This window comes from Limanda limanda, chromosome 6 (genome assembly GCF_963576545.1).
Source record: "Limanda limanda chromosome 6, fLimLim1.1, whole genome shotgun sequence".
NCBI classification, from domain to species: Eukaryota; Metazoa; Chordata; class Actinopteri; order Pleuronectiformes; family Pleuronectidae; genus Limanda; species Limanda limanda.
This window is the reverse complement of record NC_083641.1, coordinates 13058877-13072884: the sequence shown is the minus strand read 5'-3', so window position 1 is coordinate 13072884 and position 14008 is coordinate 13058877. Positions and strand designations below refer to the sequence as shown.

The window sequence follows — 14008 nt, the reverse complement described above, 5'->3', positions numbered from 1 at the left end:
CGAACGTCAGCATGATAGCGTCAGCAAACTCCTCTTTGTTTATTTTCCCGACACAAATCAGAAGTATTCTGCACAGTTTCCCCCTGGTCATCATGGTCACCCCCCCCCCCCTACAGCGCCTCATGTCACTAGAATGAGATCCACTGATCTACACATTAACAAGGCTCACATGAGAGAGGAGCAGGAGACTGATTCAGGCCTATTTGAAGCATTTAAATTAACTAAAAGGAATGTGAAGCATTTGACTGGGAAAACCTACAATAATGATGCAGAATTGAAAAGTGGGACCAACCATGTTACATAGCTTGCATGTAGAGTTATATATTTAGCTTCTGCTGTTTTTTTCTGATAGAATACAGATGTGGGACCCTTCAGGTAATGAAGCAGCACTTATGACCTTCTTGTGGCTCCAATAAAATGGATGTGGGCCTAAAGTTGCCCAGTGTGTAAATAATGAGGCCCAAATATCCAAAACAAAAGTGGCAAACATGCGGTGCTCTGAGCAAGGTTTCATCTAGATCTGGACCCTAAAGTGGGCCATGTGGTAAATGGTGACTATGGCCACAATAGTACAAAACTAATGTGGGCTACCTGGTTGATATGCACTGTTGGCTTCCTAGTGGCCAAGATCTGGCACACAGAGGTTGACCGCCCAAGTGCTGTCACTCCATGCGGTTTGTGTGTTTCCTGTTTCCTGATTAAAAGGGAAATCTCCAAATAATGTGTGAAATCCTCGAATGGAATTAAAGAGACTTCCTGACTGCACTGGTCCAGTTTAGTGCAGCTGAAACCACACCAGCAGAGTGCTTTGACGCCATCTGGCGGCCACAGTGGTTATTTCCACGGGCAGCCTCCCTCAAAGGCAACTGCTTGTCTCATCACATTTTGGTCGGAGTGACTGTCCCATTGATAACATGGGAACACGAAGGCACCAGAAAACCAAAACAAAAGGTTCCCCATAGGAAACCAAAGGGAAACAAAAGAGGAAAAAAAAGCCTAGTTAACTGTAAAGAGAATTTAAATCTTGTTTCATTTGTTTGAATGGGACTGTAACACGCTACCGATGTTTTATATTGTTGTTATTGATCCAAATTGGCATATAACAGTTTACAATCATCCTGTCGATTAAACTGTTATTTTAGGCAAGAACTTTCAAAAACATCCGTAAGCACAGGTCAACATGACGCATGCGCACACAAGGACCGACTTCATGCTTAATGGAACCTCTTTATCTTGAGGCTCTTTCTCCATCATCGAGCCTCTTTGCAGACATGATCCGCTGAAAGCAACAAACACGTGTTGAACACCTGAGAGCGCTGTGATTGGTTCAGGCGAACACGGAAGTACGTGTACGATGCACATCTCGCCACAGTCATAGACTAGATGTCTCGTTCGACGGAGCCGGACGTCACCACATGGCGGCCATCTTGCTAGGGGGCAGCTCGCTCACCCATTACATTGTGTTGAAGAAGAAGAAGAAGAAGATACACTTTATTTATCCCACACACATGCACAAACATGCATAGACACACTCATGTAATGGGGAAATTAGTCCTCTGCATTTATCCCATCTGGTGTGATATTTGGACAGACACACAGAGCAGAGCAGTGGGCAGCCATGTACAGCGCCCGGGGAGCAGATGTTGGGGGAGTAAGGTGCCTTGCTCAGGGGCACTAGACAGGGTAGGGAGAATAATCTTTTGATCTTTTGGACAGATCCAGGTTCGTCTTTATGTTGTTATTCTATCCAGGTAAGTTTTTGTTGAAACTCCGTGGAGTCGAACCAGCATCGAACCAGAGACCTTTTTCTGCCAGTAGTCCACCGTCTCCGTAAATAACCGTAAATAACCATAACTTGCTCGATTTTCAACCGATTTTTAAACTGTTTGGTTTGTTATAAACGAGATGTAGCCATGACATACTTATGAATAATTATGTTATTTTTCTAAACAATTTAATAATGTATGCAGTGTCATAACTACATCTCTGACGTTTATAAAACAACCAAACAGTTTAAAAATCGGTTGAAAATTGAGCAAGTTATGGTTATTTAAAAAGTACGCACCACTACAACACAATGTTATGGGTGAGCGAGCCGCCCTCAGCAAGATGGCCGCCATGTGGTGACGCTCGACTCCATTGGCCGAGGCATCTAGTCTTTGGTTGCTGCTGCCGAATAGAACCACATCTCCCAGAGTGCAGCGCGCCGACTGCTGTCATCCTCGCTGGTGGAGCGCTTGTTTTGGTTGCGTGGACCGTGACTCTCCGCCTGTCACCGAGGCCTCACCGGGCTTATACCCGAACCCAGGCGGCTGTAGAGCGGCCTCTGTCTCCGGGAACCACCGGCCCACCGACGGCTTCACCCCCCCTGGTTCTCCGGTGAGTGTACCGCCATGTTGTCGTCCGTGCCCACCCGGCTCATCCTGCGGAGGTCGCGCAGCCTGTCCCCGTGCAGCCGCGTGCTCCAGACCAGTGCGTGTCAGGGCGTGCGTGAGACCCCCGCGGAGTCGAACCGGAACCCGCTCGTCTCCACGTCCCGCGTGTCCCGGAGGGGGATTCTAACCGAGGACCCCGCCGCGACCAGCAGTGTCACCCCCACGGTGCAGTACCACCACCTCGCCCCCAGGTGGCTGTCCAGCCTGGAGAACCGCCGCGGCTCCTGGGCGGCCCTGGCCAGCAGGGGGCGCAACAACGGCCGCTACTGGGAGGAGAGCGGCGGAGGTCAGGGCCGGGGCTCAGGTGGAGGAGCTGGAGGAGGTGGAGGAGGAGGAGGAGGTGGAGGCCGGGCAGGAGCGGCCTCTGTGGGCGTGCTGTCTGCTGCAGCCGTGGCCTTCTGCCTGAGGAAAGACTCTGATGACAAAGGTAGACACTGAATCAGCTGACACCTTTTTCTTTTGTTAAGTCACTCATGAGCTCTGTTAAGACAAGTTTGGTGGTAGTCAGAGTTAATACTGTGGAGCCAGACGGAAAAGGATATTTGAGGACTGATGCTCATATTAGGAAGTAAAAAACTGATGTATCTGCAAATTTATATATATCGAAAAAAAATAATTGGCAATATTGTCTAAGATGTCATTATCAAACCCTATGAAAATAACTGTAAGAGGCTTCATACTTTACAGTTGTATCATGATCTTTATCTTAATTAATGATGAATAACAAGAAAAACATAAATACAACAACATACAAAGAACTTGAATTAAGAAAATAAACACACTTGCACATATTTTCTGCATGGTTTATTCTGTAAAATAAACATTGTAATATCAGTAAACATTGACGCCCATACTATTTGAATCAGAAAGGCTCCCATCGACTGATCTTTTTTGTGGTTGAACCGACAAATCAGTCTGGCTCTAATTTTCCTCTTTCTCCTTCTGTAATTTTTTCTGTATCTGTTTCTCTTTTTGCACCATCAAGGTGATACTCTTCTGGAGGCAGCGAGGACCAATCAATCTGAAGAAGTGACCAGGTACTAGACACAGTGCTCAATTTGTTTTATCAATGAGGCTTCTTGTGTTTATCACATATTGTTTTTCTACTATCTGAATGTGTTTGACACATTTCACAGACATGTATATACAACAACACCTTGTGAATGAATCACGTGGTTCACAATGAAGCATGTTGACGCTTCATTGTCAACCACCTGATTCAAAGATGCTAGTGGGTGTATTACAGGTGGTTTTTTATGGTCTACTCCTGTCAGACAGCTGCAAGTACCACCCTTATTATTCATGATGGCAATGAACTGTACCACTGCTGAACCCACGAGCAGTTGTGAACTAACCTCATCTGGGATGCTTTAGAAATATCTTAATTTTTGAACCCCTCTGCTAGTGTGGACATCTCATTAAAACTGTACCTAAGGGAGCTACAGTCAATTTCTTGACCGGTTTTACGTTACTATTTGGGCAGAATATCCCCTGAATAATATATACTTATTATGCAGTAAATATAAAATTACTCCAGTGTCCCAGCCCAAGTCATCTTCCTGAGTTTTCTAGAATAGTCAGGAACATGTGGTTATGGAAACAGCCATTATAACCTGTAGTCCCACCACTAACCACTAGGTGGAAGAAGAGCATCATCTGTGTCTGTCTGTGTGTCTGAGGAGGTGGTGTTTGTAGGATGGAAGTTCACACTCCACACCACTCAACACATTTTTACCACAGTGACTTGATTCAACTTTTGTTTGCATAACATTTATCTTTTTAAGAAATCCAATGATGTAAACACATGCAATTTGTTTAATCTGAAACACGTCACCTGCAGATTCTGTGTGTGTGTGTGTGTGCTTGCGTATGCGTGTGTGAGAAATACAGCACTGCACTATGCTTGTAGTACTTTTTGGTCCCATCTGTCTTGTTGATCGTATTTCATAACAAACAGATGATGGGACCCTGCAACACCTCGAGAACTTTGCTGTGGAAATAACTTCATGATAGCAAAATATTAAAGCATCTGCTACGTCCCATTTACCTTTGGATATGTTTACACATCACTCTTTATGTTGACATGTGGTTGGATTTCCCATTAATTTCGCTGTTCGACCCAGAAATAAATCAGATCAATGTGTACAATCTATTTTAACTGTCAAATCGATGATTGTTATTGTGTGCAATTTGTGTTGTCGTATATCGGCATCCAAATCCATGTACTTGAGTGTGTGCATACAAGTGTGTATCCATGTGTGTCTCCATTTGCGGGCTTGTGTTACCTGTGGCCTTGTGGCAGATGGTGTAGGTGAGAGTTCCAGTCAGCAGGTCACAGATGTGTTAAGTGCTTTGGTTTGAGTTTATAGAAGTGTTGTTGTGGCAGGGTGTGTCTGCTGAGTGGCACCAGAGAAAGGGGAGAGCTCTGTCAAAAAAAAAATCCTCAAAGATGGTATCTGTCACTTAAGGTAGTTCTTATCGCACTGTTCATTTTTCCGCTAAGTGGTTTTAATGAGTTATTTCATGCTATAAAAACAAGGAGAAATTTCATGACAGCTGTGACTGGCTCGTGATTGGTCGAGTGTGTGTATTGATGGGACTTCGCTTCCGTGGCGCCATCTCCTGATTGCTTCTGCCCAATCTCTGCCTACAAATACGTAAGATGGCAGCGTTCGTATCCAGGGTAATTTAGCTTCATTTCTGGATAGTGGGTGGAAGTGGAGATGTGTCGTCCATCTTTATAAACAGTCTATGGGTGAAACCTTCCTTATGGCCCTGATGTCTATTTCCTCCAGTGTTTTAGCGGTAGTGTGTGACAGTGTTCAGTTTTTAATTTTGTGCAAGGTCTGATGTGACAGTTAGATAAAACATTTAAAACACACAGGAAATGGAACCAGCTATGTTATTAATTTAATTGCACGTCCACCTTAAGAAGCAGCAGAGAACTGTTTCCCTCATCGTGGAGCACAGTTCATCTACAATTCTTTTCTATTCAGTCATGTGTTTGCTATCTAGGAAAATGTGAAGAAGAAACCAATACTGCACCCTGAGAAATTTGGATGTAGCTGTAGTGGTGATCCGTTTCCTCATAACAAACGCTGATACAGTACAGAGCCAGAGAGCATCAGAGTTGAGTGCAGACCAGGCTGAGGCCACCGTGTTGACTGTAAACACACACACACAGTGTCTGCCGGCTCAGCACAGGAGACGACAGACGGATCCCTCACACACACACACACACACACACACACACACACACACACACACACACAGAGGCACACGCAGGGCTGAGCTGCCCCAGTACCTGATGTCATACCCTCAGGGAGAGAAAACCCGACACACACCTGGCTTACACCGCAGACATTAACTGGTCAAAGAGCAAGTGTGTGTCTTCAGATAAAGACAAAGACAATGTGTGTGCGTTCATAATGTTGTGTCTAACAAGGCAGGTCCATGATAGTTAAGTAGCTTTAAATCCATTTTATATGTATTCATTCCCTTTCGAGTAAAGAACAATACTTTTTCTACCATCATTATATCTCTATGTGTTAAGAGGCCAACATAACACTATACTAATAATGTTTTAGTATTATGTAGAAACACGTTTCTGATTTCATCTGCTAAATATTGATTATTAAAATGATTAAATCCGAATCCCTTTCTGTTTCTCCCCCCCCCCCCCCCCCCCCTCAGGCTGTTAAAGGAAGGCGTGGACCCAAATTGCCGCCACCGTCTCGGTTGGACCGCTCTCATGGTGGCAGCCATGAACCGACAGCATGGGTCAGTGTGTGTGTTTTACTGTTCGCCCTCCCGGATGAGCAGATGTGTTTTGGTATCCTGCAGCTGTCTGCATGACTTAGCTGTGGAGCATATGTCATCCACGTCCCTGCTCCAGTTGTTACAGTAGTTCTTCAGAAGTGCAAAGTGTGACTTTCAGACTGACAGACGGTCTTTACCCGTTCCCCCATCTCTCTGCCCCGACAAATTAAATTAGCCTCCTGGCCCCCAGAACACACACAACACAGAGAGGGGCCGAGGTTAAGGCTGGGCCAAATCCAATTTACCCGGCTTTTTTTTTCTCCATCAGGGCTGTGGTCACTTGTTTTGTTTAAGGGCCTCACAAGCCTCATGAGAACATGAAATTTGAATATGAAAATAGCGTAAAATGAGCTTACTTTAAATCCTAGGGTAACGGCTTCTGTGTCCTCGATTTTTTAACATAGGGTGAATTCATACCTCAAAAATGCCACATCTTATTGCACCAGTGCCCTCTAATGCTTTAATATTTATATAAGGTTATAAATGTTGAATCAATTAACTGATTCTTCAATTAACATTGAACATTTGTTTTGATAATTTCTTTCAGCCATTTTTCAACAAATCTATCAAACAGCCCCTTTAATGTGAAAACATGGTTCTTTAAAATGAAGGAAAATTGTAATGTCTTTGGATTTTTGATTAAAGAAGTGATTTGTCACTTAGGGCCCTCTCACAGTTTCTCTTCCATTTTATAGGCAATAATCAATCATACAATTCTAAGATTAATCATTACTGAATATAATTGTTAGCTGATCCTAAACATCTTATATATATATATTATATATATAAAATATTCAAGCATATACGATAATGCTTGAATCATTTCACACAGTAGTATTTACATTTTTTGTGTCATGAGTGGCTGCCGGTGTGAAACATGCATTTTATTGTTTTTAATGATAAGATTTGTTTGCTTCATTGTTGTTTTATACAAATTTGATCATGTGTGTGTGTTTGAGTCTGTATGCATTGTGTTTGTGTGTCCCTGCACTGTCGTGTGTGTGTGTGTGTGTTATGAGTGCTATAACTCAGCGAGGCAGTGACACTCCTCTGTGTTTAATCCTGTCCTCCAACCCCCCAATGAGCCGTCACTGCTGCAGGGAAGACAGAATATCGGTTCACACACATCACTCACACACACATACACACACATTCATATCCACTCACAAAACATCCACACACACACACACAAAGGAGGATGCATGTGTGAATACATGCATAAACACACGCACAAACAAGGCGAGTTCATTCTAAATATCTTACAGGCCAACTGTCTATTACTCAGCCGCACACAACTTTATTTGCAGCCGTTAAGTGAAAACACAGTGAGCATTACTCATGAAAAGGTCTAGCCCTTGGCTACAGTGTCAGTATGACCCCAGTGTTGAATTATTTCACCCCCTCCCTCACTTTGTATTTATATTTTACTGGACCAGAAGTGATCACTGCGTTTCAAGAGACAGTGGCTGTGTTTCAAGATTTGACCACATTGTCCATTCAGTGGAAAGTGTAGCTTTCAACTGTTTCTCTGTGTAGCATCCACCAGGAAGCGCCTCTCGTGTTCAGGGGTCGAGGTGCCGCTGGATGAGAGAATCAGGGGTGGAGTAGAGGGGTAAGAGTTAAGGCCGAGACATCGAGGGGGTGTGTGTTTGCTGAGCTTTGATGTGCGGCTAAATCAGGGAGGCGCAGGGCCTGGCTCAATGTTTGCACTCTTTAACACACAATACCCATCTCCATCTCTCTTTCTCTCCCTCCATCCCTCCCTCGCCGCATTCACGTGCACAATGAGCGCTCAGCCGAGTGAGACGCCTGTTGACCGTTCCGACCTGTCGGCCGAGCGACTTGATGGGGAGGGAGGGAGAGCGGAGGGATGATGGAACGAAAGGATGAGTGGCTCGTCGGGAAGGAGAGAGAGAGAATAGTTGAGCAGTGGAGAGAGAGTGATGTGGAGTGGGATTATGGGTTTGGGACTGGGATTAGCTCAACTGAATAGAAGTGAAAGCGCTCCCCTGTGAAATATTATCATCTTGTAGTCACTGAATCACCTACTGTATGTGTTATCATTGATTCTTACATGTATTCCTCTCAGTACGCTATAAATACATATTCCCTCTGGTGGTCACAAATCCACATATGAGGTTTAGTGCAATGATTTTTCTACATGGGCACATCCCTGCAGTTTTCTAAAACGTAAAGTAACAATCATGAGAACCCAGTGCTGGAAATGATGCAAGCTCACATTCTCTCACAGCAACAATCCAGAGCTGAAAGTTGGACTTGGACTTTGCTCTGCCAATTGAACAGAGGAGAAGTGATGGGGTTTATTTGGGTTTAACTTAATAATTAAATAGATTTTCAATTAAATGACTCTACTGATTTCCATGAAACTTGATGGAGGGATGGGATTTGACCCAAAATTAAATAATAAATGGTGTGGATCTGGACAAAGATCTGATGATGAGGAAACTTTTTAAATCAAAATCTGTTTATTGAAGGATTTTCAATATATATAAGTGCAATGCTGAATGGACATGACAGAGACAGGAGATAAACATGAGTACAACAATCAACACCAATGTGTGCAGACAGACATGAATTGGGCAATATAACTTTAGGAAAAAAAAAACACAAGGTATGAGGAAACTTTCAGAGTGGATTTTATGATCTGCATTGTTTTGTTGACTTGGCTTTTAGGCTTGATTGATTTTAACGGGACTTTTGGGCCTTGGTGGAGGAATTTGTATCGTTCTAGTAAACAGTGTTGTGACTCTTAACAGTAAGTATTCAAGTTTCGATGCAGTGACAGCATTGCACAGTAAAATGAGTTGTTCACCTTGATGAAGTTCTAAAGATGTGTTGGTTTGTTCAAACTTCAGTAAGATCCAATCACCTGCTGCTCTTTATCAAGCCAACCATATTCAAAACTGATCTGCTGATGAACTATGTTTTACAAACACCCAAACACACTGGTGCATAAATAACCAGAGACATTTTAGGTCAGTAATTCCAAGAATAACCAATTATAATTTATTTTTTTACATCAATATTAACATAAAACTTATTTGTTGAAGCAGCTAATCATAGCAGTGTGTTTTATTGTGAATAAACTGTGGATGTCACTTAGATATTGCAATTATTCATTATTACTTATTTAGTTCCTCTAACCTTATATATCAAAGTAATTTCCAAACTACTAGAGTGCATTAAGTCCCCGAATGAAACCATATTTAAATTAACTAGATCCAGACTTTTGAACCAAATTTCGCACAGTCATAAATATCAGTCCCCTAAACATGCCAAATTTCTTTCTTTGGGAACACAATCTCAGAGTGCGGTGAACTTCTCCTCCTGGCATCTCCGTGACCCCAGGTGTGCACCAGATAACACAAGGTCAAGTGAGGTCCAGCGTCTGGCCCAGGTGGTCAGAGACATGGATGGTCAGTTCAGCTCAGGTGTCCATTGTAGCAGTGGAGAGACGGAAGTGTCTGCTTCCTCTGTCTTCCCTCCAGGGCAAGAGGGGAAACTAACACCAGTCCTCACCAGTCAAACCAGTCACCTGCTGGTTAACCTCAGGCCGAGCTCAACGGTTGAACCTACCAGCCCTGGCATCAATGAAGTGAATGATGAGTGGCAATTAACACAACTTTGGTGCAAATGCGAACTGTTTTCGGAAGAATAGCGCCCTCTGTTGCCCCACGAGGTTAGTTTTGTTGGGCTCTGTGTCCAAGCGGTCAAGTGGTTTTCATGCAGAGAAAAAACCAAAGCCTATTGATGTGTTGAGTGGAGCTCTGACTGTTTAGTACCACTCACTGTCAATGAAACACAACTCACAAGTTTTTTAGTTTATAGACTTCAACTGATCTACAGTTCAGCATTACTCCTGAATATCGAAATCTAATCGTTTAAGCTGTGACTCTCAGGAAATTGTACCCACTCACCAGAGTTACATTGAGCAAGAACAGGCGTTTGGGTTGAGGAATTGGAATCAATGTGGCACCGTTCTCCGTATTCCAAGTCAGTGAACCATTCATTGGGAGCCATTTTTTTGGGGAGGTTCAGCATCTTGACCAAGGACACTTCAGCATGGGCTGGGATTCGAGCCGCCAATCTTCTGGTTGGAGAACAACTGCTCTACCCTCTCAGCCACACTCACTGCCAGGGTCATCTTATCGGCCTCTTACTTGCATTTGTATTGTTAAGAGTCCAAGGAAGTGCAGCGTTGAACTTGATGCGATGTGAACAATTTAAATCAATTTAAATCAAATCTGAATAAACAGGTGACCAACCCTCTGTAGCAGCAGCGGCTCGGACTCATCGACGTAAGTGAAGCTGTCCATAACGACAACAACTGACTCTCCAGTTAAGGGTTCTGCATACTGAGGTGAGGCAACCAGCATTACCACAGGCCAAACAAACCGCCCGCTCCAAACAGGCGGGTTGTTTTGAACGCCTCTATTCCAACTTAGTTTAAAGCTGCTGTTTGAAGGCCCAAAAAAATCCATAGTTTTACTTTACTGAAGGTAAACTTTCTACAGCCATTGAACAAAACTGTTGGGTGGTGTTTAAAGACTTGATGATTGGTTTCCATCTCTTCACTGGAACGAAAAGGGTATGAGATCCATTACGGATGGTTCAGTTAACAAAATACTGCTTATATGCCAGGTTACAACCTGCGACAGCCACAGAGGAGGAGACAATGGACCCAAGCCTGGCAAGGAAATTGGAGATTTGGAGGCACTAAGCTCTGGGACAATAAAATGATCATGTGATTTGCAGGTGATTTTGTGGGTCATTCTAAAATTGTGTTAGAAAGTCTGTAATTTAGACTTTTGAGAGAATCAGGGGTGGAGTCCTTGTCCTTGTGGGGAGGTAAACCTAATTAACCTTTGCATGCCTTCAGTTTGGCTTCAAATTAGTGCTGCAACTCTCCTCCTAAACGTCCCAAATAAAGTTAACCACTTGATGATCAGTTGATTAGTAAAACTATAAAGTCTTTTCAAAAGCTCATTAGTTTTAGCACTACGCTGTGTAATTAAATCTCCCCTCTTTCATCTGTTTTAGCGGCACTTCCCTCCTTTCATCCGCTCCTCCTCCTCCTCCGCACTCTTCCTCTTTTTATCCCTGCGTGTTGACTTTCCTGAAGCCATCAACCCTTTTCAGACCGTCTCATTTCTTCACACAGTCCTGCCCAGCCTCGTGTGACCAACACACACAGTTCGAGTTTGTGTGTGTGTGTCTGTATGTGTCTCAGAGGATGCATCCATGTGTTTGTAGAAGTGCTTGCAAGGGTGAGAGGAGAGCCCTCCGTGGGTCACGCCCCCCCCCCCCCTGTCGGCCCACAGCCACAGTGATACAGTAACAAAAGGGGACCTCCCCATAGTCCTTTTATACCCGCTCAGCAAGGTCACACACAAAGACCTGGTCAGGCTGTTCTCAGCCTGGCTCTCCCACAGGAACTCGCATGTTCTACAGTCATGACACCAACTAAGTCTCCAGCTAGAGTAACGTCATTAATGGAAAAAACAGAATCATTATTTATTATCCTTTACTGATACATTATTATGGTGATATGTTTGAATACTGTGCTGTGGTATTAGAGCCACTACTGCTTTTTTTTTACCTCCGCCAAGGAAGTTATGTTTTCACTCGGATCCCGCAAAAAATACCAAACCGATTTCTGCCAAACTTGATGTAAGGATGGTGCCTGGGAAGAATTCATTAAAGTTTGGTGTAGATTAGGGTCGTATCCATACATATTTTTTTGGTGGTCACTATTATGGCAGTCAGCAGAACGCGTACTTCTGGAGGTTATGTTTTCACCCCTGTCTGTCTGATTGTCAGCATTATTATGCAAAAACTACTGAACGTATTTCGACAACTTTTTTTGAATAATTCTTTTTGCTCTTTCTTGAACATAGGTAGATGATGATGCTCTTTGACTTTTTCACTGTTTTCTCAGGGAATATTTCGAGGATCTTGACGGAAAAAAATCTGGCACATTTAGGGGAATGATATCTAAGAGTGTATGCAATTTCATGCTGCTTGATTGAATTTAAGGCGACTGTGTGTTGAGGGTCATTCTAGTTGTTCGATAAATGATAATCGACTATTTTGATAATACGTTGACAGTCATATGCTGATTGCAGCTTCTCAGATGTGAAGATTTGATTCTGTACATTATCATATCTATTTGTAGACTTTGATTTAAACCATTGGTTGGATAAAATGGGGAATTTGTAATTTGTAAATGTCACCTTTGACATTTTTCACCTTTTTCCATATGCACATTTTAGAGAGAAAACTGCAGATAAATCTCTACTGGTTGAATCCCGATTTCCGTTCATGCATTAATGCTTCAAGAATTTACTACAAAATAGTAACAATTTTTTATAATTTTATAAAATATTTCTCCTGCTATAATTCTGATTTCGTTTTTAACAAAGCCGCTCCATCATTGAGCTCATGTCTCATTTTAAAGTGCAGCTGTAGCATGTTAAGTGATCGGGTTTGTGTATTTCTAAGAAGACCACCTCAACCTCTTAGGAATAATCATTATTGCTCCATTTAAACTCGTTCAGGCCACTGCCATAACCATTTAGCCAAAAAATGATCCATCACTCTCTGCCAGGATGAATTACATAGTCACAGGTTTAATGGCAGCCAGCAGCGTACTGGCTGGGTTCATGTTTCGGCCATCGCCCCCCCGTACTCCTCTCCCAGTCGCCACAGAGGAGCTAACCAGCTATTGTGTGCACGTCTGTGTCTCAATGTCAAAGCCATTGCTCACGTTCATGGTGGTAAATATAAAGTGTGTGTGTTCTGTAGACGGAGAGACGGTACCTGGAATGTCCGTCGGGTCACAGTGAGTGGTGTTGCCGAGGTACTCGTGTTTGTTCTATAAGGCGGTACGCTCCAATGAAGGACTACACACAACCACCCACTCCAACACACAGACACCCCCCCTTTAACTGTGCCGGAAACGGGCCCGGCCCTCGCCCCCTTCAATGTACACACATGTACATGCCCCGAAACGGGCAAGTGAGTAGTGAAGGGGAGAGGCAGACGCTAAGAGTCTGAACACCGTAACGGGAAAGACGAGAAGTGAAAGGGAATCAGGTGAAAGAGTTGTGGTCATTTGAAGGATTGGATATTAGTAGCTATGTCTGTGAGCATCGAGTTTGTTCTCCAACAATGACTCTCTGGTAAAGGGTCTAGACTCTAAAGTAAAACATGTGTCGTCCCATTTCCAAATCCAGTCGATATCCTACTTCCAGTAACAGAGCTCTTTATGGCCTCACATGGCAAAGATGCTTAAATGTTCTAAGGGATACAGTACGATTTTGAAATGCAGCAATATGGGATTTCAGGACAGATTATCTATCTATTTTTATTCAATAGGGTATTTTCACACTAGCATCAGAGATATCCAGACAGCTTTAACTGTCCACTGCAGGAACAGGTCTGCTCTCATTTTGTCTTTACTGCAGTGTACGTTCAAAATATGCCCGTTCGTAGGCTGATCTTTTGAAAGCTTCGTCCCCAAAATGTTCATTGTGGAAACTATTGGGTTTCTCTGCATTTTTTAACATCTTGAACTTATGAAATGCCTTGAGATAATGTATATAATGATTTGGTGCTATACAAATAACTATTAATTCAATTATGAAACTGTGGCAGGACAAATACGGCAGGCCAACACAGTCTAGATAGTTAATGGGAAACACTGTTTACACCTGCCAAGTTTAGGCTAAATC

General features: G+C 43.2%; 1 protein-coding gene across 1 annotated transcript in view; it reads left to right on the top strand.

The window, feature by feature from the left end:
- The first annotated feature begins 2227 nt into the window (after nucleotides 1-2227).
- The window catches only part of clpb (ClpB family mitochondrial disaggregase), a 34755-nt gene continuing 22974 nt past the window's right edge, over nucleotides 2228-14008 (top strand). The window contains exons 1-3 of the mRNA XM_061073188.1: nucleotides 2228-2862; nucleotides 3421-3472; nucleotides 6129-6215. Coding sequence (XP_060929171.1) covers nucleotides 2394-2862; nucleotides 3421-3472; nucleotides 6129-6215 — 608 coding nt within the window. The 5' untranslated portion in view covers nucleotides 2228-2393. The remainder of the gene's footprint in view (nucleotides 2863-3420; nucleotides 3473-6128; nucleotides 6216-14008) is intronic.